At 42.0% G+C, this 27,670-nt stretch overlaps 1 protein-coding gene across 1 annotated transcript in view; it reads right to left on the bottom strand.

Annotated features, from left to right (window-relative positions):
* The window catches only part of LOC132824441 (multiple PDZ domain protein), a 381,408-nt gene that overhangs the window by 141,122 nt on the left and 212,616 nt on the right, over positions 1-27,670 (bottom strand). Inside the window, exon 24 of the mRNA XM_060838941.1 lies at positions 14,797-14,901. Coding sequence (XP_060694924.1) covers positions 14,797-14,901 — 105 coding nt within the window. The remainder of the gene's footprint in view (positions 1-14,796; positions 14,902-27,670) is intronic.

Below are 27,670 nucleotides of genomic sequence, written 5' to 3'. Positions count from 1 at the left end.
TCCTATTGCTCCTTCTAAAGTGAATCACTTTATACTTTTCCGCATTAAACTCCATTTGCCATCTCTCAGTCTAACTCTGCAGCTTATCTGTCTCTCTGTAACTTGCAACATCCTTTACCACTATCCACAATTCCAATGACCTAAGTGTCATCCGCAAATTTACTTCTACACACTCATCTAGGTCATTGATACAAATGACAAACAACAGTGGCCCCATAACAGATCCTTGAGGTACACCACTAGTAACTGAACTCCAGGATGAACATTTCTTATCAACCACCACCCTCTGTCTTCTTTCAGCTAGCCAATTTCTGATCGAAACCACGAAATCACCCTCAATCTCACGCTTCCATATTTTGTGCATTAGCCTACCATGGGGAACCTTATCAAATGCCTTACTGAAATCCATATACACCATATCAACTGCTTTACCCTCATCCACCTGTTTGGTCACCATCTCAAAGAACTCAATAAGATTTGTGAAGCACGATCCACCTTCACAAAACCGTGTTGACGATCCCAAATCAACTTATTCCTCTCAAGGTTATAAATCCTATCTCTCATAAACTTTCCCAACACTTCACCCACAATTGAAGTCAGGCTTACTGGTCTATAATTACCAGGGTTGTCACCACTCACCTTCTTGAACAAGGGAACAATATTTGCTATTCTCTTGGCACTGAACTTCATGCACAATTTATCTGGTCATTCTTTTCGTTCTATACATCTGGCACTAATCCTATAGACAATGACAACATAAAGATCAAAAGCTAAAGGCTCTGCAATCTTCTCCCTGGCTTCCCAGAGAACCGCAGGATATACCACCCCACCCAAGGGACTTACTTATTTTCACACTTTCCTGAATTGCTAACACCTCCGCCTTTTGAATGTCAATCCTATCTAGTATAGTAGCCTCTATCTCAGTATTCTCCTCAACATTATCTTTTTCCAGTGTTAATATTGATGAAAAATATTCACTAAGTGCTTCGTCATCTTCTCGGACTCCATGCACAACTTCCCACTACTATCCTTGATTGGCCCTAATCTTTCTCTAGTCATTCCTTTATTTCTGATGCACCTCTAGAAAGCTTTAGGATTTTCCTTGATTCTACCTGCCAACGACTTCTTATGCCCCCTCCCAGCTCTTCTTAGCTCTCTCTTTAGGTCTTTCCTGGCTAACTTGTAACTCTCAAGTGCCCTAACTGAACCTTCATGTTTCATCCTAACATAAAAGAGTTCTTCTTCCTCTTGACGAGAGATTTAACTTCTTTCGTTAACCATGGCTTCCTCGCTCAACCACCTCCTCTGTGCTTGATAGGTACATACTTATCAAGAACACGCAGTGGCTGTTCCTTGACTAAGTTCCACATTTCAATTCTGTCTATCCCCTGCAGTTTCCTTCCCCATCCTATGCATCCTAAATCTTGCCTAATCACATCATAATTGCCTTTCCCCCAGCAATAACTCTTGTCCTACTTTATATATCTATTCCTTTCTATCGCTAAAGTAAACATAACCAAATTGTGGTCACGATCACAAAGAGCTCACCTACCTCCAAATCTAACACCTGGCTAGGTTGATTACCCAGTACCAAATCCAATATGGCCTTGCCCCTTGTTGGCTTGTTTACATACTGGTCAGGAAACCATTCTGCACACCTTGGTCAAAAACGGACCCATCTAAAGTACTCTAACTATAGCGTTTCCAGTCAATATTTGGAAACTTAAAGTCTCCCATAACAACTACCCTGTTACTCTTGCTCCTATCCAGAATTATCTTTGCTATATTTTCCTCTATATCTCTGGACCTATTCAGAGGCCTATGGAAAACTCCCAACAAGGTGACCTTTCCTGTTTCTCACTTTAGCCCATACTACCTCAGTAGACGAGTCCTCAAGCATCCTTTCTGCTACTGTAATACTGTCCTTAACTAATAATGCCATACTTCCCCCTTTTCTACCATCTTCTCTGTTCTTACTGAAACATCTAAATCCCGGAACATGCAACAACCATTTCTGTCCCTGCTCTATCCATGTCTCCGAAATGGCCATAACATCGAAGTCTCAAGTACCAACCCATGCTGCAAGTTCACCCACCTTTTTCCAGATGCTCCTGAAGTTAAAATAGACACACTTCAAACCACCTTCCTGCTTGTCAGTGAACTCTTGCGACCTTGAAACCATATTTCTGACCTCACTACTCTCAACCTCCTGGACATTGGAACTACAACTTAGATTCCCATTCCCCTGCTGAATTAGTTTAAACCCTCCTGAATAGTATTACCAAATTTCCTTTTCAGGATAGTAGTACCCCTCTGGTTCAGGTGTTGACCATCCAGTTTGCAGAGGTCCCACCTACCCCAGAATAGTTTACTAATGCCCTTGAGAGAAGGAAACTGCCATCTTTACCTGGTCTGGCCGACATGTGTAGAGGTCCCACCTACCCCAGAATGAGCCAGATATCCAAAACCCTTCTTCATGCACCATCCCTGTAGTCACATTTTCAACTCCTCTGTCTCTATGCCTTACCTCTCCACTATGTGTCACGTGCAACAAACCAGAGATAACTGTTGGTTCTAGTACTAAGCTTCCACCCTAGCTCCCTGAATTTCTGCCTTAAACCCCATCCCCCATGCTAATTTATAAACAGATTATAACATGCACAACTAATTAAAGCAGCTAGTTTGTAGATTTACAAGTTATATTTTAATGGAGTATTGTGCTAAGTTTGTTAGATTAATATCAGAAAGGTGAAGATAAAAATGTACCCCAAGTTGAGTTGCATAACACCACACGTTCTGCCAACATGACAGCGATAGTACTAATAACTTATGCTCTAAAAGTAGTCCCCTGCCAAACCAATCTGTTTCAGTACAGTTACAAACTGGTTTTTATTGAACAATTTAGAAAACTGCTTAGTTATGCCCTGTTCATAAACAAAGCAGGACAAATCCAATACAGCACCATCAGCTTTTTCTTGATCAAAGTGATGTAGGGTGTCAAGCACTATTTAAACAGCAAATTTTTAACTGATGTCCAGTTTGCATTTTGCCAACGCCACTCAGCTCCTGACCTTATCACAGCTTTCTAGAGGCTGCAATTTTAGACAACAGGTGAGAATTACTGTTTTTGAAATCAAGGCAGTATTTGACTAAGTATGGAAATCAAGGAACCTAGGAAAGTTTGATGAATCTGCAATCAGGGCAAACTTTCCACTGCTTGGAGTCGTACCCAGCCCAACAAATATGGTTGTACTTGGTAAAGAACAATAATCTGAGCCTCAGGAATTACTACAGGATCTCCTCAGGGAAGATATTTTCGAATCAACCTATTCAGAGGTGTTATTACACAACTTTGGAGCAAGTGGGTCATTTATGTGAACCATCTGGCTTAGAGGTGGGGACACTACCACTGCACCACATGTGCCCCTAGTTTCCCAAAGTATGCTCTAGCTCCAATTATCTTTAGCTGATTTTTCAATGATCTTCCCTCCTCTATAAAGTGGCAATGTTTGTCAATATTTCAATGTCCAATATTATTTGCATATCTATAGATACTTGAGCAACGTGTTTCCATGTGCAGCTAAATTTGGTCAAGATTCAGGTTTGGGCTGACATGTGGCTAGTGAAATGTGGACTATACAAGCACCAGGTAATGACCATTGCCAACAAGAGAAAATCTAACCATCTTTCCTCGTCACTCAATTGCACTGACATCACTGAATTCTTATCAGCAAATTCCAAGGGAATACTATTAATCAGGAACTGAACTGATCTGAACCAGAAATATAAATTCTGTGGCTGCAAGAGTAATCAGAGGTTAACAACTTTGAGATTTTTGACTCACCTCCTGATTCCCAATATTCTGCACAAGCCACAAGTTAACAGTACGATGGAATAATTCCCTTGCCTGGATAATGCAGCTCATATAACACTCAAGAAGCTCACAATCACTCAGGACAGAAAAGCCATTTGGCAATCCATTCACCAAACTAAACACACTCTCCCTCTTTGATCACAGTTGCATCAGTGTAAGTCATTTACAAGATACAATGCAGCAAATCAGAGGCACTTTCAACAGCATCTTCAAAACTCTGACCTCGACCACCTAGAAGGGCAAGAGGAGCAGACACATGTGAATACCAGCACCTGCAAGTACTTCTTTATACCACGCACCATGACAACAATCAACATTCTTTCACTTTCACTAGATCAAAATTCAGTGTTGCTTCCTAACTTCACTGTGGGTGTAGATGCTGCAGCAGTTCAAGAAAGCAACTCACAATTTAAAGGTCAATTATGGATGGCCCACAACCATCAGTGGTGACCACATCCCATGAAACATAAATTGACTGTATTTTTGGGTAAGAAGTGTTATATTTGCATGAATAGTTTGCTTCAATTTTGATTCAGTTAAAGGTATCCTGGGGCATTAAATAATCCAATTAAATGTCACACTAATTTTGTTTTAATTGCCAGCATTCTTTTCACATTTCGAGAAAGTGTTCTTCAACACTAATGTTGGCTGTTCATATTTTATACATCACATAGAGGTTGACTCTTACATTTGGGAGGTCAATTTATAAGCCATGAAGTATTGTAAGATATTCAGCTCTTCAAATTCATTCAAGTCTCTCAGGAATTATCTCTACCTTAACTCAATACACCTGCCTCAGCTCTTATTATTTTATAACCAGATTTAACTTTCTTTTCAGCAAATGTGCAGCATTTGTTGGCCATTTGCAAACACCTATCAAATAAATGACATGATAGGTCACAGTTAAGAGTCAACCACATTCCTGTGGGTTGGGAGTCACGTATAAGCTAGGACAGCTAAGGCTAGCGATTTTCTACTCGATAAAAAGGTCATTAGTGAGCCAGTTAGGTTTTTAAAACAGAATTGAGAGTGCATTGCTGGAAAAGCACAGCAGGTCAGGCAGCATCCGAAGAGTAGGAAAATCGACGTTTCGGCCCAAAGCCCTTCATCAGCAATCTGGCTCCGGCCCGAAACGCCAACTTTCCTGCTCCTCCAGTGCTGCCCGACTTGCTCTGCCTTTCCAGCAACACACTCTCAACTCTGATCTCCAGCATTTGCAGACCTCACTGTTTCCAGGTTTTTAAACAACCAATGATAGCTGCCATGATCACTATTACTAAAACTAGCTTTAGATTCCAGAGGTTTGTTTTGATGAATTGAAGTTCAATTTCTCTAGCTGCTGTTGTGAGATCAGATCTTGTGGCCTCAGCACATTTGTGTACGCCTCTGGATTGCTTGCCCAATGACATTGTCACCATGCCACAGACAACTCTAATAAAAAAACCTCACATTAAAAATTAATGATTAATAACAGTAAAGCAAACATGAGTAGTTTCAGAGATTATGATATTGAGATTATTCTCCGTGAAGCACAGAAGATTAAGTGAAGATTTGATTGAGGTGTTCTTGAATATTGAATGCTTTGACAGAGTGAATAACATTCCTCACTCTGGTGGGTGAATAACCAGAGGGCACAGATTTAAGATACTTGACAAAATGTACACAGAGTTATGATCTAGAATTTGCTCTGGAAAGGATGGTGGAAATTAATTTATTCACAATTATCAACAGGGAATTTACTTGAAAGAGAGTGAAAAATAACTACGACATAAAGTCAGGGCACTAAATGGACAGTCCTACCAAGAACTTACACAAAATATGGTGGAGCATTTGGCTTCTTGCTTTTTATTCTTTAAGGAAAAACCAAAGACAACGCGGCCATCCAATCTCAGCCGTAGCTTTAATAGGCACAAACAAATCAAGGCTTCGTAGACTAAAGCTATGCTTAAAAATATTATGCCATTATTGCAAAGACTGTTCTGGCAAGGATGATCATTAAATCTAAATTCAATTAATCATTAAATCTACAGTACTGTTCCAAAGTGTTCACTGAAGTTTTCAATGTTATCAAGAATGGGTGCAAGCATAAACGTAAACCTTCAAGACACTCAAAAAATGAAAAATACTAAAGTCATGATAAAATGAATAGAAGTATAGATTATTTTATAAATATACAATTAATTTATATTTAAAATGCTTATTTTATCATGCAAATGTTCTAATAAATGTTTACAACATTGCAATTTTCAATAAATCCAGCAAAAAACAAATGAGGATGAGGATGATGAGGAGGACAACAACTTGACCAGCAGCACACTCAAAATTACATGAAGTATGAAAATGTCAAGTTTCATAAAGCAAAACTTTCAGACTCACTGTTTAAAGATTACCTTTGCTTACTTTCTGCAATCCACGGAACTGCATGTCTATGAGGTTGTAAGGACGGGACGATTGAACCAGACTCGTTAAGCATATGTGATATGTGATCAATAATTAGTTCTCTATACATTCCAGGGGACTTAAAGTTTGCAGTTATTACAAGCCAAGTTGGTAGCAGTGTATGGAATCGGTTCAACAGCATATCTGTCGCTGGGACTTTAAAATCATCATTATGTGGCAGGTGGGTACAAAAATAACCAAATGTTTATATTCTGTTATCTAGTTCCTTTTTAGTCTGTTTCTGCTGGTAGATAGTTCCTCTTTACATAAAATAGTGCTTGTCAAATTGATCAACAATATTGTACTGTGTCTTAAATCAAACAAATCCATTAAATCAGAACTTGTGTAACTTGTATTAAAACTACTGAAAAGTTATTTTTCTGATACTCAAACATTAGAATTATTTATAAATGAACTGCTTAGTTTGCACAGTGCACCAAGTATCACTTCTCACATGAACATAATTTAGTTGTCGCAGCTGGAAACCTGTAATAGCTGAAGGCACATGTGGGATTTCCAAGTGAAACCTCAAGCACGAGCCAGAAAACAAGCTTTTGAGGTGGAACCCACTCAGAGACATTTCTAACATTAAATGGTTGATTCATGGCAACCTAATTGGTTACATTTTGCACTCATCCCACCAGCATTTCCACTATCACCCGGGCTATGTCATTTTACGCATACTTTATTATATTATGTGAAAAAAAAGAAACTAGTATTCAAAGTCAGCATGCAGAAATTATTTGAAGATCCTGATTGATTACTTAATGGTTCAAGAGTAGCAGTTTTCAAAAATGTGGAATTTGCTGAATTTCACGATTGCGATTCGTTCCTTGCATTTTTTTCTTTCTCCTTTCATGGTACGTTGCGAGTTATTTGTTGCCATCCCTAATAACCATTGAAATGAATGACTTGCTCAGCGATTTCAGAGAACAGTTAAGAATCAATAACTTCGCTTTGGGTTTGGAGTCTCAAGTAGGCCAGATTAGCGAAGATTCCCCTCCTTAAAGAACGATTGTATACCAGGTGGGTTTTTGCAACAATCAATGGCAGTTTCACAATCACCAGGACCAGGAAGAAAAATCACTGTCCCCTCCTGTGCTCCAAACCTTGTTTATGTCCATGGGAAACTTCAAACTTTTGAAAAGGTACTTGGATGAGGCACTTGAAATGTTAAAACATTTACGACAACAGTTTAGTCAAGAAAGAGAGACTAGTGTCGTACCTATTTTTGGCAAACCAAAGAGTCTCTTCTGTGCTACATGACTCATGTTACTGAAGTTAGAGCTAGCAGCTCTGATTTGTTCCAAAACCTTCCAGAGCAAGCTCTGTAATTGGCAGAACTTCACCAATCCCTGCACAAGGAATGTTGCAACAGGCACTCACTCAGTTAGATGGGGTAAAATTTCACAGCAATCTTAGGTGCTATTTAGTTTTATTTGTATTAAGATGGAGAGTTTCAAAAATGTGTTGGAAATTGATTTCACATGCATATCAATTACATTTAGAAATAGAGTTTGGAAAGCTTAAAAAGCATCATAGACCCACAGCACAGAATCAGATCCTTCTGTCCAATCAATCCATGTTAAAGATAATCGTAAACTAAACTAGTCCCAACTGCCTCCTCCTGGCCCATATCCCTCCAAACCTTTACTAGTCATGTACCTATCCAAATGTCTTTTAAATATCGTAATTATACCCACATCCACAACCTTCTAAGCAAGTTCATTCCTCATGTGAAGCGCCCTCTGTGTAAAACACTTCCCCCTCATGTCATTTTTAAATTTCTCTCTTCTCCTAGGGAAAAGATAACTGCCATTAACTTTACCTATACCTCTCACTATTTATAAACTTCTATCAGATGGCCTCTCAACCTCCAAAGATATGCAGGTTAGGTGAGTTGTCCATGCTAAATTGCCCAAAATGTTCAGGGATGAGTCGGCTAGGTGCATTAGTCAGCGTAAATGTAGAGTAATAGGGTAGGGGAATGGGTCTGGATGGGTTGCTCTTTGGAGGATTGGTGTGGACTTGCTTGGCCAATGGCCTGTTTCCACACTGTAGGGATTCTATGTTTCAACCTCCTATGCTCCAGTGAAAGAACTCCCAGCCTATCTAGCCTAACTCAAACCTTCCATACCCAGCAACATCCTGGTAAATCTCTTCAGAACCCTGTCCAACTTAATAATATCCTTCCTATAACTGGACAACCAGAACTGGATGCATTATTCCTGAAGAGGCCTCACCAATGTCCTCCACAACCTCGGCATGACTTCCTAACTCCTATAATGAGAGTACTGAGCAATGCCTTTTTAACCACGCTGTCTAAATGTGACACAAATTTCAAAGAATTATGTACCTGCACTCCTAACTTCCTCTATTCTACAACACTACCCAAGGCCATACAGTAGGGGACACACAACATCTTTGGCACCCTATGATGCTGTGATAGAAATGGAAGAACATAGTTAATATGAAACATTTTCATATGCACACTATGATAAACACCAGCCAATCTGGAGGCAAACTAGGACTGACGGTTAGGTCCCAATGGTGAGCATAAAAGTAGGCAGGTGTGGAACCTTGTGCAATCAGCCTGCGTGCTTCTTCTCTGACACTTTACAACGTAGGCCTGAAAACAGCAGACAGTTGATTAAGGCTGCTGAAAGGATTATTAAAAGTCTTTAGTTGGACCTTGATTGGAAACTGGTTAGTCAAATGTGAAGCACCCAGAGGTATTGAGGAACAGCATAGCAGCAACCAAGCACAGAATAGGGGACTGCGCTTTACACCGACCTTGAGGCCTTTTCAGTCTGCCTGATTCTACTGCAGCCACAGGCCTCCATAATAGTGGCTGAATTGATAATTCTAGTTTTTCCAAAGTTTGAAAGATTAAGGAGAAGATGCAGCAAAATGGAAGCAGGTTGAAATCATGTTCTCCAACTGAAAAGACAGTGTCGATCACCATGCTCAAGGTGTTCCCTTAAACCTTTCAGCTTTAACTGCTCACTCACCATCCTCAATTATAACGCTGAGGATTAGAATTTGTTTAGTAAATACCTGGAAAAATCTCATGTCACTGTTCCTTACAGGGCAGGTTTTTTACCACACGACAATTTACAGGCATATGAAATAGTAGAAGTGAAACATTTGACACCAAACCTGCTCCACCATTCAAGAAAAATCAACTTGTTTTAAATTCCATATTTCCATTCACCCCTGCAAACCTTTGAGCCCCTTTCCAATAAGAATCTACCCTTCTCCATCACCTTCTGAGGTGGAGAGCTCCAAAGTCATATAACCCTGACAGAAGAAATACATCCTCACCTATCCTGAAAAAACAATGCCTAACTTTTAAACAATATTCCTTAGTTCAATCTTTCATTGCTCACTTTGTCAAGGCTATTCAAGATCTTATACTCTTCAAACCACTCATCATTCTTCTAGACTCCAGTGGAAACAAGGCTAGTCAATCCAACCTTGCTGCAGAAGACACTGATGAGGGACATACCCCACCCTTTCCCCATAACCTCGGTCATTTACCAATGCTAACCCACCAGCCTATACATTCCTGGACACAAGAGGGCAACATTACCATTGCCAATTCATGTAACATGCACATCTTTGGACTGTGGGAGGTAACTTGAACACCTGATGGAAGCCAAGCAGACAGAGGGAGAATATGCAAACTCCACATAGTAACCAAGGCTAGAATCAAGCCCGGGTATCTGTCGCTATGAGGTAGTGTTAACCACTGAGCCACTGTATCCCATTCCTGGGATATTTGTAGTACATTTTAGACTCTTAAAAGGTGATGTGAAATTCTTGATTATTTGAAATGTTTTTGTCCCATTTGCCTCCCTTTGGTCCACATCCCTCTATATTTTCCTATTCATGTACTTTTATTGGCTTTTACAATCTTGTAATGGTACTCACCTCTACCACTTCATCTAAGAGTTCATTCCATATACGCATCACCAAGTGAAGACGTTGCCCCTCAAGTCTCTTTTAAATCATTCTTCTCTCATCTTAAACCTTTGCCCTCCAGCTTTGGACTCCCCTACCCGAGGGAAAAGATATTGGTTATGCTCCCCCAGATTTCATAAACCTCTACAAGGTCACCCCTCAGCCTCCTATGCTCCAGGGAAAAAAAAAGTCTCAGCTTATCCAACCTTTCCTTACAACTCAAGCCCATCAGTTTTGGTAACATACCAGTAAATCTTTTTTGCACTCTTTCCAGTCTACTAAGATCTTTACTATAGCAGAGTGACCAGAATTGGAACGCAGTATTCCACATCTGGCCTCACCAATGTCTTGCGCAGCCACTACATGACATCCCAATTCCTGTACTCAATGCTCAGACCTATGAAGGCAAGCGCGCCAAATGCCTTCTTCGCCACCCTGTCTACCTGTGACTATATTTTCAAGGAAGTATGTACCTGAACCCCTGGGTCGCTGTTCAACAACACTCCTCAGGGCTCTACCACTAACTGTAGAAGTTCTGTTCTGGTCTATCACATTTATTTAAACTCCCCCTGCCATTCTTCCGCCAATGACGCAGTTGATCGAGACCCCATAGGAATCTTTGATAATCACTGTACACTATACCATCAATTTTGTGTCATCCACAAACTTATTAGCCATGTTTCCTATGTTGTCATCCAACTCATTAACATAAATGACAAATAACAGTGTACCCAGCACTGATCTTTGGGGAACATCGCTGGTCACAGGCCTCCAGTTCGATAAATAACCCTCTGCCACCACCCTATGTCTCCTCCCATCAAGCTAATTTTGTATCCAGTTGGTTAGTTCTCCGTGGATCCCCATGTGATCTAACCTTACTAACCAGTCTGCCATATGGAACCTTGTCTAAAGTCCATGTAGACAACATCTATCTCTCTGCCTTCATCTACCTTCTTGGTCACGTCTTGAAAAAACTCATTCATTTTTGAGAGACATGATTTCCTACACACAAAGCCATGCTGACTATCCCTAATCAGTCCCTGCCTTTCCAAATGCATGTAATCCTGTCTCTCAGAGTTCCATCCAACAAGTTACCTATCATTGGTGACAAGCTCACATATCTGGCTTTTGCTTGTTGATACTTTAGACTTCTTCCAATCTTCTGGCACCTTGCCTGTGGCTGTTGCTCATTCAAGTATTAGATTACTTACAGTAATGAAACAGGCCCTTCGGCCCAACAAGTCCACACTGACCCGCTGAAGCGCAACCCACCCAGACCCATTCCCCTACATTTACCCCTTCACCTAACACGACGGGCAATTTAGCATAGCCAATTCACCTAATCTGCATATTTTTGGATTGTGGGAGGACACCGGAGCACCTGGAGGAAACCCACGCAGACACAGGGAAAATGTGCAAACTCCACACAGTCAGCGGATCCAAACACTTCATACAATCAACACAGGAATTCTTGGACGTCATCAGGAATACACACATAGACAAAGAAGAAACCATGATCTCATTCGACGTGACAGCACTGTTCACTTCGATTGACAAAACCCTAGCCAGAGAAACAATAGCCAACCTACTGGACATACATAACAGAAAACAGGAGGCGGAACCTATCAACAAAGACGGCATACTTAAACTACTGGACTTGTGCCTCACTACACACTTTACATTCAACAATCAGATATACGAACAAATCAACGGAACACCCATGGGATCACCAATCTCGGGACTCATAGCAGAGGTAGTTATGCAAAGGTTAGAACAAACAGCCCTACCACAAATTCAACCCAAACTCTGGGTCAGATATGTCGATGACACTTTCGTAATCATCAAAAACACGGAAATAGAAAAAACACACCGGATCATCAACGCCACACTCACAGGCATCCGATTCACGAGAGAAGTAGAAAAGGATAGCCAACTCCCATTCCTAGACGTGATAGTACAGAGAACACCGAACGGAGAATTCACCACAAGGGTACACAGGAAAACAACACACACAGTCCAAGTCCTAAACTATGAAAGTAACCACCCCAACACACACAAACGAAGCTGCATCAGGACACTATTCAAAAAAGCTACAACACACCGTAGTACACCAGAACTGCGAAAAGAGGAAGAGGAACACCTATACAAGGTATTCGCCAAAAACGGATACCCACGCAACTTTATCAACAGATGCCTAAGAGATAGACCACGGAACGAGGACATGCCACAACCAAAAGGACTAGCCACACTACCATACATCAGGAGCGTTTCAGAACTGACAGCCAGACTACTGCGACCCCTAGGACTCATAACGGCACACAAACCAACAGCCACGCTCAGACAACAACTTACTAGAACAAAGGAGCCAATACCCAACATGAGCAAAACTAATGTAGTTTATAAAATACCATGCAAGGACTGCACAAAACACTATATAGGACAAACAGGAAGACAGCTAACGATCCGCATACATGAACACCAACTAGCCACGAAACGACACGACCAGCTATCCCTAGTAGCCACACACACAGACAACAAGCAACATGAATTCGACTGGGAAAACACGACTATCATAGGGCAAGCCAGACAGAGAACAGCCAGGGAATTCCTAGAGGCATGGCATTCATCTACAAATTCCATCAACAGACACATCAACCTGGACCCAATATACCAATCACTACAGCGGACAGCTGAAACTGACACCCGGAAGCGGCAAGGACAGACCACTATAAATGCCGGAAGAAACATCAAAGAAGCGCTTCGCAGGAGGCTCCACAGCACTGATGATGTCTCCTAGCCAGGGGACGAAATGTTTGCAACAAAAACTTCCAGCTCGGCGAACAGAACCACTACAACAAGCACCCGAGCTACAAATCTTCGCACAAACTTTGAACACTTCCACACAGTCAGTCGCCTGAGACGGGAATTGAACCCGGGACTCTGGCGTTGTGAGGCAGCAATGCTAACCACTTTGCCACCGTGCCACCCACCAGTATCTCTGGTAGGGGTCCCACAATTTCTTCTGTAACATCCCACACTTCCTATCATACCTTTGATCAGGTCACCTTTGTGTGTTTCAAGATCTCCCGCACCGCCTCTGCTGTGGTGTGGGCTCTTTTCAAGATATCACAATTTAATTCGCAAGGTCTATGTCTTTCTCCCATCTCCTGTTGTTCCACACACAGATGGCATTGATCTTTATGGGGTTTTATTCTCTCTCTGGTTACTCTTTTGCCCTTAATATACTTGCAGAATTTCTTTGGATTTTCATTTACCTTATCTGTCTCCTTTTTGCCCTCTTGACTTCCGACTTATGTGTACAGAGGAACCTTGATTATCCGAATATCAATTATCCGAAGGAGATCTCAAGGTCCCGATAGAAACATTATATAAAAGACATGTTGGACAGTGATCGTGTCTTTTGTTTACACTGATTAATTAGGCACTGTCTCTAAATGATTGACTGGTGGGGGCAAGGGGTTGGTGTTGGACGGGAGCCCGGGGGGATGGAGAGATGCTGGACAGGGGCGGGAGGTGTTGGACAGTGACGGGGCGGGAGCTCGCACGTCTTGTGCTGCTGCCTTATCTCCTGAACAGGGAGTCGACTTTTAAAACTCCGAGCACCAGAGGAAAGGCATTTAATCAATTAACCAAATAATCGATAATCCAACCAAAGTAGTGCCCGGCCGTCTCGTTAGGATAATCGAGGTTCGTCTGTACTTCTATATGTCCTATACTCTTCCAGGAATTTACTTGATCTCAGCTGTCTATACCAGACATACACCACCTTCTCTTTCTTGACCAGAGACTCAAATCTCAGTCATCTAGCATTCCCTACTCCTCCCAGCCTTTCCTTTCACACTAACAGGAACACATTGTATCTGAGTGCTCATTATCATGCCTTTGAAAGCCACCCACTTGCCAGTTGCTCTTTTACCTGTGAACAGCCTCCACCAATCAATTTTTGAAAGTTTTTTTCTAATACTATCAAAATTAGTCTTTCCCAAATTTTGAATTTTAACATGTGGAACAGGCCTAACCTTTTTCATAAGTACTTTAAAACTAATAGAATTACAGTCACTGGTCCCAAAATACTCACCCATTATCATCTCTTTGTCCTGTATTTATTTCCCAAGAGGAGGCACAGTTTTGCCCCTTAAAGTGTATTTTGTATTGATTCAAACCAATTAGATGTAAAGTCAAGGAACAGGAGGTTTAGGGATGATAGAGGGAGAGAAAGGCAGTGAGGTAAACTAGGCTCCATCTCCACATATTGCTTGCACCTTTAAACCACCCAACCACACACTCCCAACCCCATCCTTAACATATATACCACCTTTTCTGAGCTTCCATTAGTGTTGAAGAAGGGTCGCTAGATTTGACACATTAACTTTGCTTCCTCTCCACAAATGCTGCCAGATTTACTGTTTCTCCAGCAATTTCGGTTTTGTTTAAAAAAAGTATGCTCTAAACTTTTCAAAAAACATCACAACTGCCTTGACTGATAAACTAGGATTTACCTGGCAGAGAGCAGTGATGATGCATTAGTTGTGGTGATTCCTTCAAGCTGTCTATTCATGATCATCCTATACTTTTCCAAGGTCTCTGCAGGCACATATGTGACACTACAACAAAATAATGTAAACGTAATTAAATAACGTTTTTAATAAACATACAAATCACACACTTTACTAAAATCTTCACGGATTGAAAAAATGGTGAAGGGATGATTGCATCAATAGGATCGCTCGGGATATGCAAAATACTTTTCGGCTCTTAAAAAGTGATTTGGAAATAAGTGATTATTTTAAAGTAAGGTTTGTCTTTTCTGAATTTCTGATTTTCTGAAGTTGTTCAGATCTATTAAATAAACATTTGAATATTATGTTTCAAAATGCATTTCATATCCACAACTTAGATTTTATGGCTCAGAGACATTGAATAGAAGAAGTCATGAATATATTACAAACAGTAAACTAAAAGCAAAATGCTGCAAATGCTAGAGAACCTGAAATAGAAATAAAGTGCTGGAGAAACTCAGCAGGTTTGCAGCATCTGTGTTGAGAGGGATAGAGTGAACATTTTGAGTCTAAACTCTTCATTCAAAGTCTGAATTTCAAAGAAGAGACATATTGGACTCAAAGCATTAACTCTGTTTCTCTTCACAGATACTATTCAACCTGCTGAATTCCTCCAGCACTTTCCATTTGGAAGAGAAAAGAAAAATCATTTTGTTTTCATGTCACATTCATGTGATGCTTTAATTTGGCATTCCATGAGTTCTCTATATTCTTTTCTAATTACAAAGTTGAGATTAACTTACCTTTACAAGACAGCAATAATCATTTGCTGCAAGTAACAACATGTGGAAACATTTCTTTTATAGACAATAGACAATAGGTGCAGGAGTAGGCCATTCTGCCCTTCGAGCCTGTACCACCATTCAATATGATCATGGCTGATCATCCTTGATCAGTATCCTGTTCCTACCTTATCTCTATTACCTCCAATCTGTTAAAGTTTCAGGAAATCAAAACAATAAAAAACAGCCATCATCCAACTAATTATTTGACTTTTTTTTTGTTTTCCACACAGATAGGGTCACTCAGTATCCTATTTACTAAATTCAAATAACTTAAATTCTTCTTCAAGATTTATTTGTATTCACTTTAAAAGCATAAAACTGTATAATTGGAAACCTGCTATCATGGTTCAATTGGTATGAAGGAAACATGGTTAGTTTTAAAAATACAAAATAAAACTCCAAACTTATTCAGATACACCTCAAATCATTACAACTAGTGATTGCATTGCATTTTCTGTTTGAAAAATCATTCTGAAATATATAGCAAACTACAAAAGGATAAACATTTTAAAGGTAGATTTCAAACCACAAATATGCTTGTTCTTCATTTTAGAAAGGAAGATAGCATTACTACTCTGAACATCTGACTACAGATTTGATACCATCTGATGCATTTCAAATTAGTATTTCTATCAACTTGATCCCAAAATCTGAGCATAAAAATCACATTCAGCATCATACTAATAAAACAGAGTACCTTTGCTACTCTAGCCAATATGTAGCATAATTATTTTATTACCCTCTCATTTGCATCTAGTCCAGTTGAGAGCTATCATTCAAACCTTACCTCAAAAACTAGTATTGATTGAATGATGGACAAAAACTAAGTAGAAAGCTCAGAAAGACAGAAAAAAAGGCAGACAAAGGAATGGTGGGATAGTAAGCCAAAGGAGCAACGATGATAATTAGACCCTGACTATGTGAAAATAGATTGGCTGTGCTGAAAACAGCCCACGTCATGATAAGGCCTGAGTGTGGGGATGGATAAAGGACATGGAAGGAGATGGGCAGGCTCTAAAATTATTGAACTTAGTGAATCCTGAAGGTTACACAGTCCTAAGTAGAACATGAAATGCTGCTGTTCCAGATTGTGCTGAGTCTCACTCTGATCTGTAAAATGACCCTGAACTTCTAATTGCCTGCCACTTTTACACACCACCATACTACTGCCTTGGAGCTGCTACAGTGCTCCACGTGGGCTCAACACTTCCTCATAGTTCAAATCCTCCAGCCCAGGCAACATCCTGGTAAATAATCCCCTATGCATCCTCTCCAATGCAATTACATCCTTCCTATAATTTGGCACCAACAATTGCACAGAACTCCAATAATGTCTTAACCAACATGTTGAGTTCCACAACTGATGTGGAAGTGCGAATGTTGGGATTAGAGTGGACAAGGTTAGAAGTCAGACGACACCAGGTTAGAGTCCAACAGGTTTATTAGAAATCATAGGTGTTCAGAGCGTTAACCCTTTGTCAGGTGAAGTGAGAGCAAGAGAGAAGCACACAAGCACAGAATTTATAGGCAGAGGAATTAATGGGCACAGAGATCAAAAGATCATACAAATTGGCTGAGTGGAGTGTTGACAGGCTAAACAGTAGCTCTCTGAAGTGATGAAGTGTGTGAATAAAGTGTTGACAGCTGAATACCAAGCAAAGGTCTAACCAAAACTGTACAATCTAATTAAGGCAGAGAGATCATAATTTATCAAAGTGATAGTGTCAAAACAGGACAGTAAGGAGGAGTTTACAGATTGAGAAGTGTGGTGAGGTCACATCAAGCGCAACATGAACTCAAGGACACAGTTCAGGCCATCTTCATGGGTATAGAGCTTGGCTATCAATTTCTGCTTAGTGATTTTGCTTTGCTTATTTGCAGAGACCTATTATTTAGATTGTCGACAAATTTCAAATAAACTTGTTAGACTATGATCTGATGTTGTTTGACTTCTAACTTAGTTCCACACATCCTCCTTATTCTTACATTCTATGTGTCAGCTAACAAAGGCAAGTCAAATGCCTTCTTAAACACCTCATCCACACACCTTCAGAGGTCTATGGATATGCACAACAAGGTCCTTCTGATCTTCAATATCTTCGAGGTCCTATATTCATATTGTGATCTTTTGCCTAGTTAGACCTCTCCAAATAGAACATAGAACAGTTCCACACAGGACAGATCTTTCCGCCCACTGTGTTTGTGCCAACCATAATGCCATTCTAAAATAATCCTCTCTGCCCACACATGGTCTATATCCCTTCATTCTTTGTCTATTAATGCATCTGCCTGAATAGTCCTTAAACCTTGCGACTGCATCTGCTTCTACCACCTCTCCTGGCAGTTTGTTCCAGGCCCAGGAGAAAGTGATGACTGCAGATGATGGAGATCAGAATTGAAAACTGTGGCACTGGAAAAGCACAGCAGGTCAAGTAGCAACAGAGGAGCAGGAGAATCAACATTTCAGGCATGAGCCCTTCATCAGAAATGTGGAGTGGGTGGGAGAGGGGGTGGAGGCGACTGAAGGATAAAGGCAGTGGAGGGTAGGGCTGGGCAGAAGGTAGCTGGGAAGGCACGAGTAGTTATAGGTGTGGGGTGATGGTGCGTGGGAAGCAAAGCAAGATGAACAGGTGGGACAGTTGAAGAGGGTGGTACCAAGTTGGATCTGGGATGAGGTGAAGGGGAGGGGAAATGAGGAACCTGGTGAAATCAACACTGATGCCATGTGATTGGAGAGTCCATAGGCAGAAGATGAGGCAAGGGAAGGTGCCAGGAGTGGAGGGTGAGTTGGTGGGGGAGCATAGACCTAACGAGAGAATTATCTCTGTGGAATGCTGATAGGGATGGGGAGGGAAATATATCTCTGGTAGTGGGGTCTGACTATAGGTGGCAGATTTGTTCCAGGCACCTATTGCCCTCTGTGCAAAAAAATTTCCTTCCTCACCCTAAACCAATGCCCTCTAATATTTGACATTTCCACTCAGCCTACCCATGCCCCTCATGATCTTACATACTCCTATTAAATCGCCCCATAGCTTCAACTTTCCAGTGAAAACAATCCAAATTTTTCAATCTCTCCTTACAGCAAATAAACTCTAATCCAGGAACATTCTGCTAAATCTCTTCTGCACACTCTCCAAAACTTCCACTTTTTGATTGTGCAGCGACCGGAACTGCACAATAACCATCATATTGCCCTTGTCTATTTTTTTGGTCAACTCTTACAAAAATACATCAATTTACACTTTTCCAGGTTGAATTTCATTTGCCAATACTCTGTCCATCTGAACAGACAGTTGAATTTTCCTTCAGTTTATAGCTATCCTCCTCCTACCAACTTTTGTGCCATCTGTGAACCTCTTGACCATACCTCCCGCATTTTAGTCACAATTACAAACTACAAAGCCTCAACACCAAGTCCTAAAGATAGCCACCAAAAACAGACTTCCAGTTTCAGAAATATCCTCTCCCATCACTTTGCGCTTTCTTCATCTCAGTCCGCCACTTTGCCGTGCATCCCACAGACCCTTACTTTCTTGATGCTGATGCACTGATTCCAAATCCTTGTTAAAGTCCATTTAGATCATATCATAACTAACCTTCAACACTCCTGGATACCTTCTCAGGAGCACCTGAGGAATGTAAATAGTGTGAATGGATTTACACAATGGCAGGGTTTTTTAAAAAGAAGCAAGCCAGCAATACAGTTTGAAACTTTATTTAATCTCAGCAGAGGTCCTGAGGTCTGCTCACAGAGCATATAGAAAGAGTTGACATGAAGGTTCAAGGGATTTAGAACAATGGTAGGAGATCTTATCAAGGTTTGCAAGCTGCTGGGAAATCAAGAATGCAAAGTCATAGTTTTAGGATAACGAACAGCATGGACAAATTACTTTTCTGAAAAGGTCATGAATCGGTGGAATTCACTACCTCAAAGATAGACATTTCTAAATCAACTAGAAGTTGAATGGTTAACAACAGCACTTGAATGTTAAATTGAAGTCAAGGTGAGATCAGCCATGATCCTATCAAATAGTGGAGCAGGTTTGAGGGGCTGAATTGCCCACCACTGTTCCTAGTTCTTTATTTAAACAGAATTCTTACAGTGTGGAAACTGGCCCTTTAGCCCAACAAGTCCAAACTGAACTCTCCGAAGAGTAGACAAAAGTAGCCTCCGAAAATAACGCATCCAGACCCATTTCCCTCCCTGATTATCCTACAGTTACCCCTGACTAATGCACCTAACCTACACATCCCTGAACACTATGGGTAATTTAAAATTGCCAACTCGCCTAATCTGCATATCTTTGGATTGTGGGAGGAAACCGGAGTACCCAGAGGAAATCCATGCAGAGATTGGAAGAATGTGCAAACTCCACACAGGCAGACGCCTTAGGCTAGAATCAAACCTGGGTCTCTGGCGCTATGAGGCAACAGTACAAACCACTGAACCACCGTGTCATTCTTATGTGAAGGAAGGTGGATGAGGGAGCATGGTTTGGCATGAGTTGGAATTATGTTGATACTGGGGCTATAAACAGCCATGAATATGGGAGGAAGACATAGCAAAAATTAGCATAGAGGCATGAGTGGCCATGAGAATGAGTGTTGGGTGCATGACTTGGCAGCTTATGTGGATAAGGGGTGAGGGCTGTGGGTTGTTTTATGTTTCATTGATTTAAGCACTAAATCAAAGTTCCTGCCCAGCCCACCTCCACATTAGTTCTAGGGTCACCCAGCCTGATTCCTATGAAATAAGCACTCACCCAGAACAAAAACCTGAACTTCCAGTTCATATTCTGCATCAGGAGTGGAAACTCAGGCCTTAGTGACCAGGTTCAAAGAATAATTTGTTTGCCTAGGCAAAAAGATCATCCTTTACGGGGAAGTGATTTATATACAACATTCATTTAACTGCAATAAAGTAATTCAAAAGCAGGATTTGCGAAGTTGAGATATAACACTACAGCACCAATCCCATAGTTCTGAACTCTCAAATGGAAACAGTATTAGTTAATGATTGTGAGTGCACTGCTTTAAGTCACTGATTTGTTAAATGACATTGTTGCTTTGTGATGACCAAATGCAGGATTAGCTGTTTAGTTTCCTGGCTGCTACCTCTACCACAGGGAATGACTGAAGGAAAAACAAGCCACCAATAGTGTAATTTTAAAAAAAAAACTTTACTCCTAAATAATTACAGTATTTGTAAATTAGGATGGATGAACAAAAGCTTCGCCAGAGGTAGATATAAGGGAGCATTTAAAGGATTTGAGACAGGTAATGAAGTTTAGAGACTTAGGTTACATCTTAAGTTTTAGGACCTAAGCAGAGCCTCAAACTGAGGGGTGATGGGAATTGAGGACAAAAATGAGAACTGAATTTATAATAGAATACTTTATGATCACCAAATGCACCAAAGTGGCTTAGAGTCAAAGTACTTTTAACAGCAGTCACTATTGGAGAATAGAAATTGTGGTGGTCAATTTTCATTCAGCAAGCTCCCAAAAACAATGCGATGTGGCTAGATAATGCCTTTTCTTTTTATCATAATGATTGAGAGATATGTCCTGGCCAAAATATCAGGATAACGGCTATGCTCTTCTTCAAAAGTGTCATGCTATCTTTTCCAACATTTTGAAAGCACAAACCTCAAAATCACAGAATTATTGCAGAGCAGAATGAGATCAGCCAGTTAATCATGCCTGTACCAGCTCTATTATCTAATACTGATTTCCTGCCTTTCCCCATATCCCTGCACACTTTTAATATAAAAAAACAATGACCTTTTGAATGCCTTAACTGAACCTGCCTCCACTACATTTTCCGACCATGCATTCTCTACCTAAACAACTCTCAGTGAGAAAAAGTTATTCCTAAATTTCATTTGTACATCAATTTAATGTCCTATTGTTCTTATTACTTTAAGCTGCAGAAACAACTTCACCCCACCCACTCTAGCCAACTGCATGATTTGGAAAACTTCAACCAGATCTCCTGCTAGGCTCCTTCTCTCCAGGAAGAACAGACCCAATTTCTTCAATCTACTCACATAGCTAAAGTTTTGCAAACTATGAACCATTCCAGTAAATCACTTCTGCACTCTCCTTCCATACATCCTACTTTATATTTTATTTCAGTGTTCTTCCAACTTAAGTACATCACGTCACTAATCTGCATGGAATCTCATCTGCCACCTATGTGTCCACTTCACCAACTTATTAATATCCTTTTCGAGTTCACACTATTCCCTATTTAACAATCTCATCTTAAGTGTGGCACCTCTGACTGTCCAGCAGTGAACTGGAATGTCTCCTTCAATGTTTTTGAATTCCAGTCACAGAGATGTACAGCATGGAAACAGACTCTTCTGTCCAACTCGTCCATGCCGACCAGATATCCCAACCCAATCTAGTCCCACCTGCCAGCACCCGACCCATATCCCTCCAAACCCTTCCTATTCATATACCCATCCAGATGCCTTTTAAATGTTGCAATTGTACCAGCCTCCACCACTTCCTCTGGCAGCTCATTCCATACACATACCATCCTCTCTGTGAAAAAGTTGCCCCTTAGATTGCTTTTATATCTTTCCCCTCTTATCCAAAAGCCATACCCTCGAGTTCTAGACTCCACCACCACAAGGAAAAGACTTTGTCTATTTATCCAAGCCCTTCATGAACCTATATAAGATCACCCCTCAGCCTCAGCGCTCCAAGGAAAACAGCCCTGCCTCCTCCAACCCTGGTGACATCCTTGTAAATCTTTTCTGAACCCTTTCAAGTTTCACAACATCCTTCCAATAGGAAGGAGACTAGAACTGCATGCAATATTCCAACAGTGGCCTAACCAATGTCCTGTACAGTCGCAACATGACCTCCCAACTCCTATCCTCAATACTCTGACCATTAAAGGAAAACCTACCAAAAGCCTTCTTCACTATCCTATCTATCTGTGACTCCACTTTCAAGGAGCTATGAACCTGCACTCCAAGGTCTCTTTGCTCATGCAAGGCCACCCTGTTGTGGAACTTGGGAACCAGAGACCAAAATTAGAGTTCATGCTTACATAAAGTGATAAAGGGAAGTCTCCCAGGAGACCACTGGAATAGCTGAGTCTAGAAATAATTTAGACATGGAAAATGTTTCACCTGCCCCTTTATCAACAGCATAAAACCATATATTCCCACTTTTGTTTTGTTGAGAAAAGTATTTGTTATTAGGAAGAGCGAGATGTTGACATGACCTAAATGTACTTTAAGGCCAAATTTCTATCCTTACTTGTATAACAGGATTCACTTATTACATTGGAATGCAAATCAAGAAACTATTGTTCTGTCTGGAAGAACCCATAGAAACCTGCACGGAATTCTAAGCGATGCCTCAAGGACATGCCAAGACACACCAGAACTGCAAATTTTGGGGTCCTAAATTTTAATATGCAGCAAATACATTATCATCCAACACAACTATAGACCATCTTTCAAATCTCTGTCTTGAATAATCTAATCTTAAGCATGAAGTCATTTAATTGAACCTGAAAGGTTGAAGGTCACCAGTGAACTAAACATGATTAAGGCATGCAATGTTTATTAAAAAGACAGTTTACCATTTTACGTACTTGCAGCAGTTTCTTAAAACACTCTAATACTCACACATAAAAAGGGTCATCACCAGGTGCACATGGAGATCTAGAATGTGAAAAGTATTGTGATGCAGCATCTTTTGCACTAGTGGCATATAATGTGCAAGTTTCATGAAAGATGCACACACATTAAAAGTCTGGATATGAACTAGCAATGCATACACGAAAAAAATTAGAGTACTTTGTCTGTACGTAAAGCACATTTACAAAATAAATCTATTCCACTATGATTTCATATACAGAATCATAGGACTGAGGATACACACATTCTATTCAATATGTTTGCACGAGAAAGAGTTATCTAATTAGCACAGAATCATAAAAATTGAATCCCTACAGTGTGGAAGCAGACTATTCAGCACTCAAATGCACATCGACCCTCCAAAGACCATCCCACCCAAAATCACTCTCCTATCCCATAAACCCTGCATTTCCCATGACTAATCCACCTAGCCCCATAATACCCTAGTCCCACTTTACCTTACCCTCTGTAATTATATTTTAAAACATATTATTTTTCCATTTGCAAGTTTTTGCTGAATGTGCATTCATCAGGGTTTAAGACAATGAATTTCAAATAATTATTTATGGAGTAAGAACAAAATCCTCAGTATGGCTGGCTACTTTGTTTATCTAATTTCTTTAGAGACCAAAAAAACTGTAAATGCTAGAATCCAAGGTCAACAAGCAGGAGGCTGGAAGAACACAGCATGCCAGTCAGCATCAGGAAATGGAGAAGTCACCATTTTGGATGTAACCTTTCTTCAGGACTGGGGGTGCGTGTAAGGGCAGCTGCAGATAAAGGGGGCTTGGAGGGGCAGGGTGGTGAGGTGGGGATAGGTGAACACAGGTAGAGTAGTACCATGTGATTGGTTGACGGGAGGATGAATGCGGCTGGTGGTTAGAAGGAAGAGTCAATGAGAGGAATGGAAGGCAGAGGGAGGGATCTACGAAGGAAGGTTATTTGAAATTGGAGAAGTCAAACATCGAGTCCTTCGGGCTGCAGGCTGGCCAAGCGAAAGATGAGGTGTTGTTCCTCCAATTTGTGATCTGACTCGTTATGGCAATGGAGGAGGCCAAGGATGGTCATGTCGGAAAGGGAGTGGGAAAGAGAATTAAAATGGGCAGTGACTAGGCAGGTCTAGTTGACCCCAACTGAGATGCTCAGTGAAACTTTCCCTTCATTTACGTTTGGTCTCCCCTTTGTAGAGAAGACCACATCAGGAGAACCGGATGCTGTAAACTAGGTTGGAGGAGTGGCAGGTGAACGTCTGTCTCACCTGGAAGGACTGCTTGGGGCCCTGGATGGAGGTGAGAGGAGTGATGTGCCAGCATGTTTTGCATCTTTAACAGTTGCAGGGGAAGGTACCTTGGGTTTCAGGAGGTAGTGGGGACAGTGGGGCAAACCAAAAATTGGCGAAGGGAACGGTCCTTGCAGAAGGAAGAGAGGGGAAGATGTTCTTGGTGCTGGAGCACAGTTGGAGTTGGCGGAAGTGTTTAAGGATGATGTGTTGGACGAGGAGACTGGTGGCGTGCTTGGTGAGGACACAGGAGGCGCTGTCTTTACTGTGTTTAAAGAGAGGAGGGTTTAAAGCAGTGTAATGGAAAATAGAGGTGGTGTGGTAGAGGGCTGTCTAGATAACAGAGGAGGGAAAAGCACTTTGTTCAAAATAGGTGGACATCAGGGATGCTTGGGAGTAGAAAGTCTCTCCGTCCAAGCAAATACAAGGGAGGCAGTGGAACTGGACGAACAGGATGGAGTTAGTACAGGATACTGGGTGGGAGGAAATGGAATCCAGGTGGTTGTCAGAGTCTGTGGGTTTATAGTGAACATCCATCTGGAAACTGTCACCAGAGATGGAAATGGAGAGATCAAGAAAGGGGAAGGAGGTGTCTGAGGTGGACTAAGTGAATTTAAGGGTGGGGTGGCAGTTTTGGGAGAAGTCGATGAAGTGCTCTGGTTCAGCCTGCGCGCAGGTTGTTAGACCGACGCAGTCATCAATTTAATGACACAGTGAATGTGTAGGTAATGAAAAAGGACTGTTAAATGTAGTAAACATAGAGGTAACTGTAGCTGGGGCCCATCCGAGTACCCATGGCCACCCCTGGATTTGAAGGAAATGGGAGGAGTTAAAGGAAAAGTTATTAAGGGTGAGGACTAGTTCAGTGAGGCGGAGGAGAGTATTGGACAAGGGGGACTGGGTAGGTCTGTTGAAGAGGAAGAAGCTGATGGTCTGAAGGCCATCCTTGTGGGGTATGGACCTGTATAAGGACTGAACATCATCGTGAAGATAAAGAACTGGGGCCGCAGAACTGGAAGTTACTGAAGAGATGGAGGGTGTGTTTGGTGTCACAGATGTAGGTGGGAAATGCCTGAACAAAGGGGGAAGAGGATGAAGTCAAAATAGGACAAGATGAGTCGATGGGACAAGAGCGTGCAAATACGATGGGTTGGTCAGGGTAGTTAGGCTTGTGGACCTTTGGAACAGGGCTGGCGGAATATGAAATTGGAGGTAGTGGACGGGCGATCACCAGAAGCAATGAAGGCAATGAAGGCAAGGACAGGGCGAATGATTTTGGCCTGATGCGTCATCGTGGGGTTGTGGTCAAGGGGGAGGTAAGACGTGGTGTTGGAGAGTTGGCATCTGGCCAGTGCGACAGAGGTCCGTTCTCCACATTTGTCAACGGGTTTGATAATTAATTGGGGGTTGGTGTGGACATTGGAGCGCTGCACGTTCAGAGGGCATGAGGGTGAAGTGTGCGAGGTGGGGTGGAGGAATTGAGGCAGCCGATGTCACATTGGCAAGTAGCAATGAAAAGGTCTAGAGCAGATACAAGGCCTGTGGGTAAGTGACCAGGTGGATGGAGAAGGTTAGAGGTGGAAGAAGGGATTTTCGGAGGGAGGTTGGGAGTTTTTGTCAAAGGAGGACGGAGGCAGAGGCAGCAGAAGCAGAGCTCCACACTGTGTTTGTTGAGATGGGGGCGGAAGGAGCACAAACATGAGCCCTTTATTGAAGATGGCCCATTCAGCCTCAGCGAGTTTGCAGTCGGTGAGGGGCAGGGGGTGGTGCCAAGGACACTAAGGGAGAGGGGTGTCGGAAGATGATGGCATGTGATAGGTGAGGGTTGGATGTGCTGTGGTGGGGTGGGGGAGAGAGGTGCATGTGGGAGAAAAAGGAGATTGGAGGTGGAGTGGGAAGGGGTGCAGGGGGGGATGAGGTGAAGAGGGACTGGAGGAGGGATGGGTGCATTTTGGGGGTGGATGGTTGAGGAGGGAGAGCTGGTGTGCAGTGGGACCCGGGGTAACCCTGGGAAATGGAGTATGAGTCTTGACTGGAGAGTGGACAGAGCCAGAAGTGGAGGCAGAAGTTGGAGGAAAATCGAGGCCAGTCCAAGTGTTTCGGGGAGAAACTACAGCAGAATCCGGGGCAACAGTGCAAGTGATGTCCGGAGTGGAGACAGTGGTCATGAGTGAGTATTTGGTAGGTGATCACAAAGAATGTGTACCAACCTGGAAAAGCAAGCGGTGTCCAACTGGAAGTAGCTTTGGACTGGAGAGACCCGGTGCTGGATGAAGTCTCCACATGGCTAATGGTGGCAGCAGCGGCAGTAGCAGCATGGGGCAGGGCCTGGAGGCTGCTGGAACCAGGGTGCAGATTTCAAACAGCAAGTGAGTTCTCAGACTGGAGGTGAATTGAGCAGAGTTTTGCGAACTTTTCTTATACCACACGGTGGATCGACAGATATTTACTAAAAAATCCACAGAGTATCACAACTACCTGGACTACACCTCCTCCCACCGAATATTCTGTAGGAACTCCATCCAGTTCTCCCAATTCCTCTGCTGCATTTGTTCGGATGAGGAGACATTCCACTCCCAAGCATCCCAGATGTCCACCTATTTTGAACAACGTGCTTTTCCAACCTCTGTCATCCAGACAGCCCTCCACTGCACTGTTTCCATTCCCCATTCCACTGCTCTAAAGCCACCCTTCCATAACTGCAATAAAGACAAAATTCCCCTTGTCCTCACCCAGCACCCACAAGTCTTCTCCTCCTCCAATGCATCATCCTTAAACACTCCACCAACTCCAACTAGACCCCACCACCAAGAACCATCTTCTCCTCCCCCACCCCTCTCTGCATTCCGCAAGGACCGTTCCCTTCGACAATCCTTGGTTCATGCCACTCCCACCACCAAGATTGCTGAACCCCCAGGTACTTACCCTGCAACCAGAATAGATGCAAAACGTGCTGGCATCCCCCACCCCCCTCACTTCCATCCAGGGCCCCAAGCAGTCTTTCAGGTAAGACAGAGGTTCACGTGGCACTCCTCCAACCTAGTTTACTGTATCCAGTGCTCCCCATGTGGCCTTCTGTACATT

The sequence above is a fragment of the Hemiscyllium ocellatum genome, chromosome 2 (assembly GCF_020745735.1).
Source record: "Hemiscyllium ocellatum isolate sHemOce1 chromosome 2, sHemOce1.pat.X.cur, whole genome shotgun sequence".
NCBI lineage: Eukaryota > Metazoa > Chordata > Chondrichthyes > Orectolobiformes > Hemiscylliidae > Hemiscyllium > Hemiscyllium ocellatum.
Note: the sequence above shows the minus strand (reverse complement) of the source record. Positions and strands in the feature narration are given on the sequence as shown.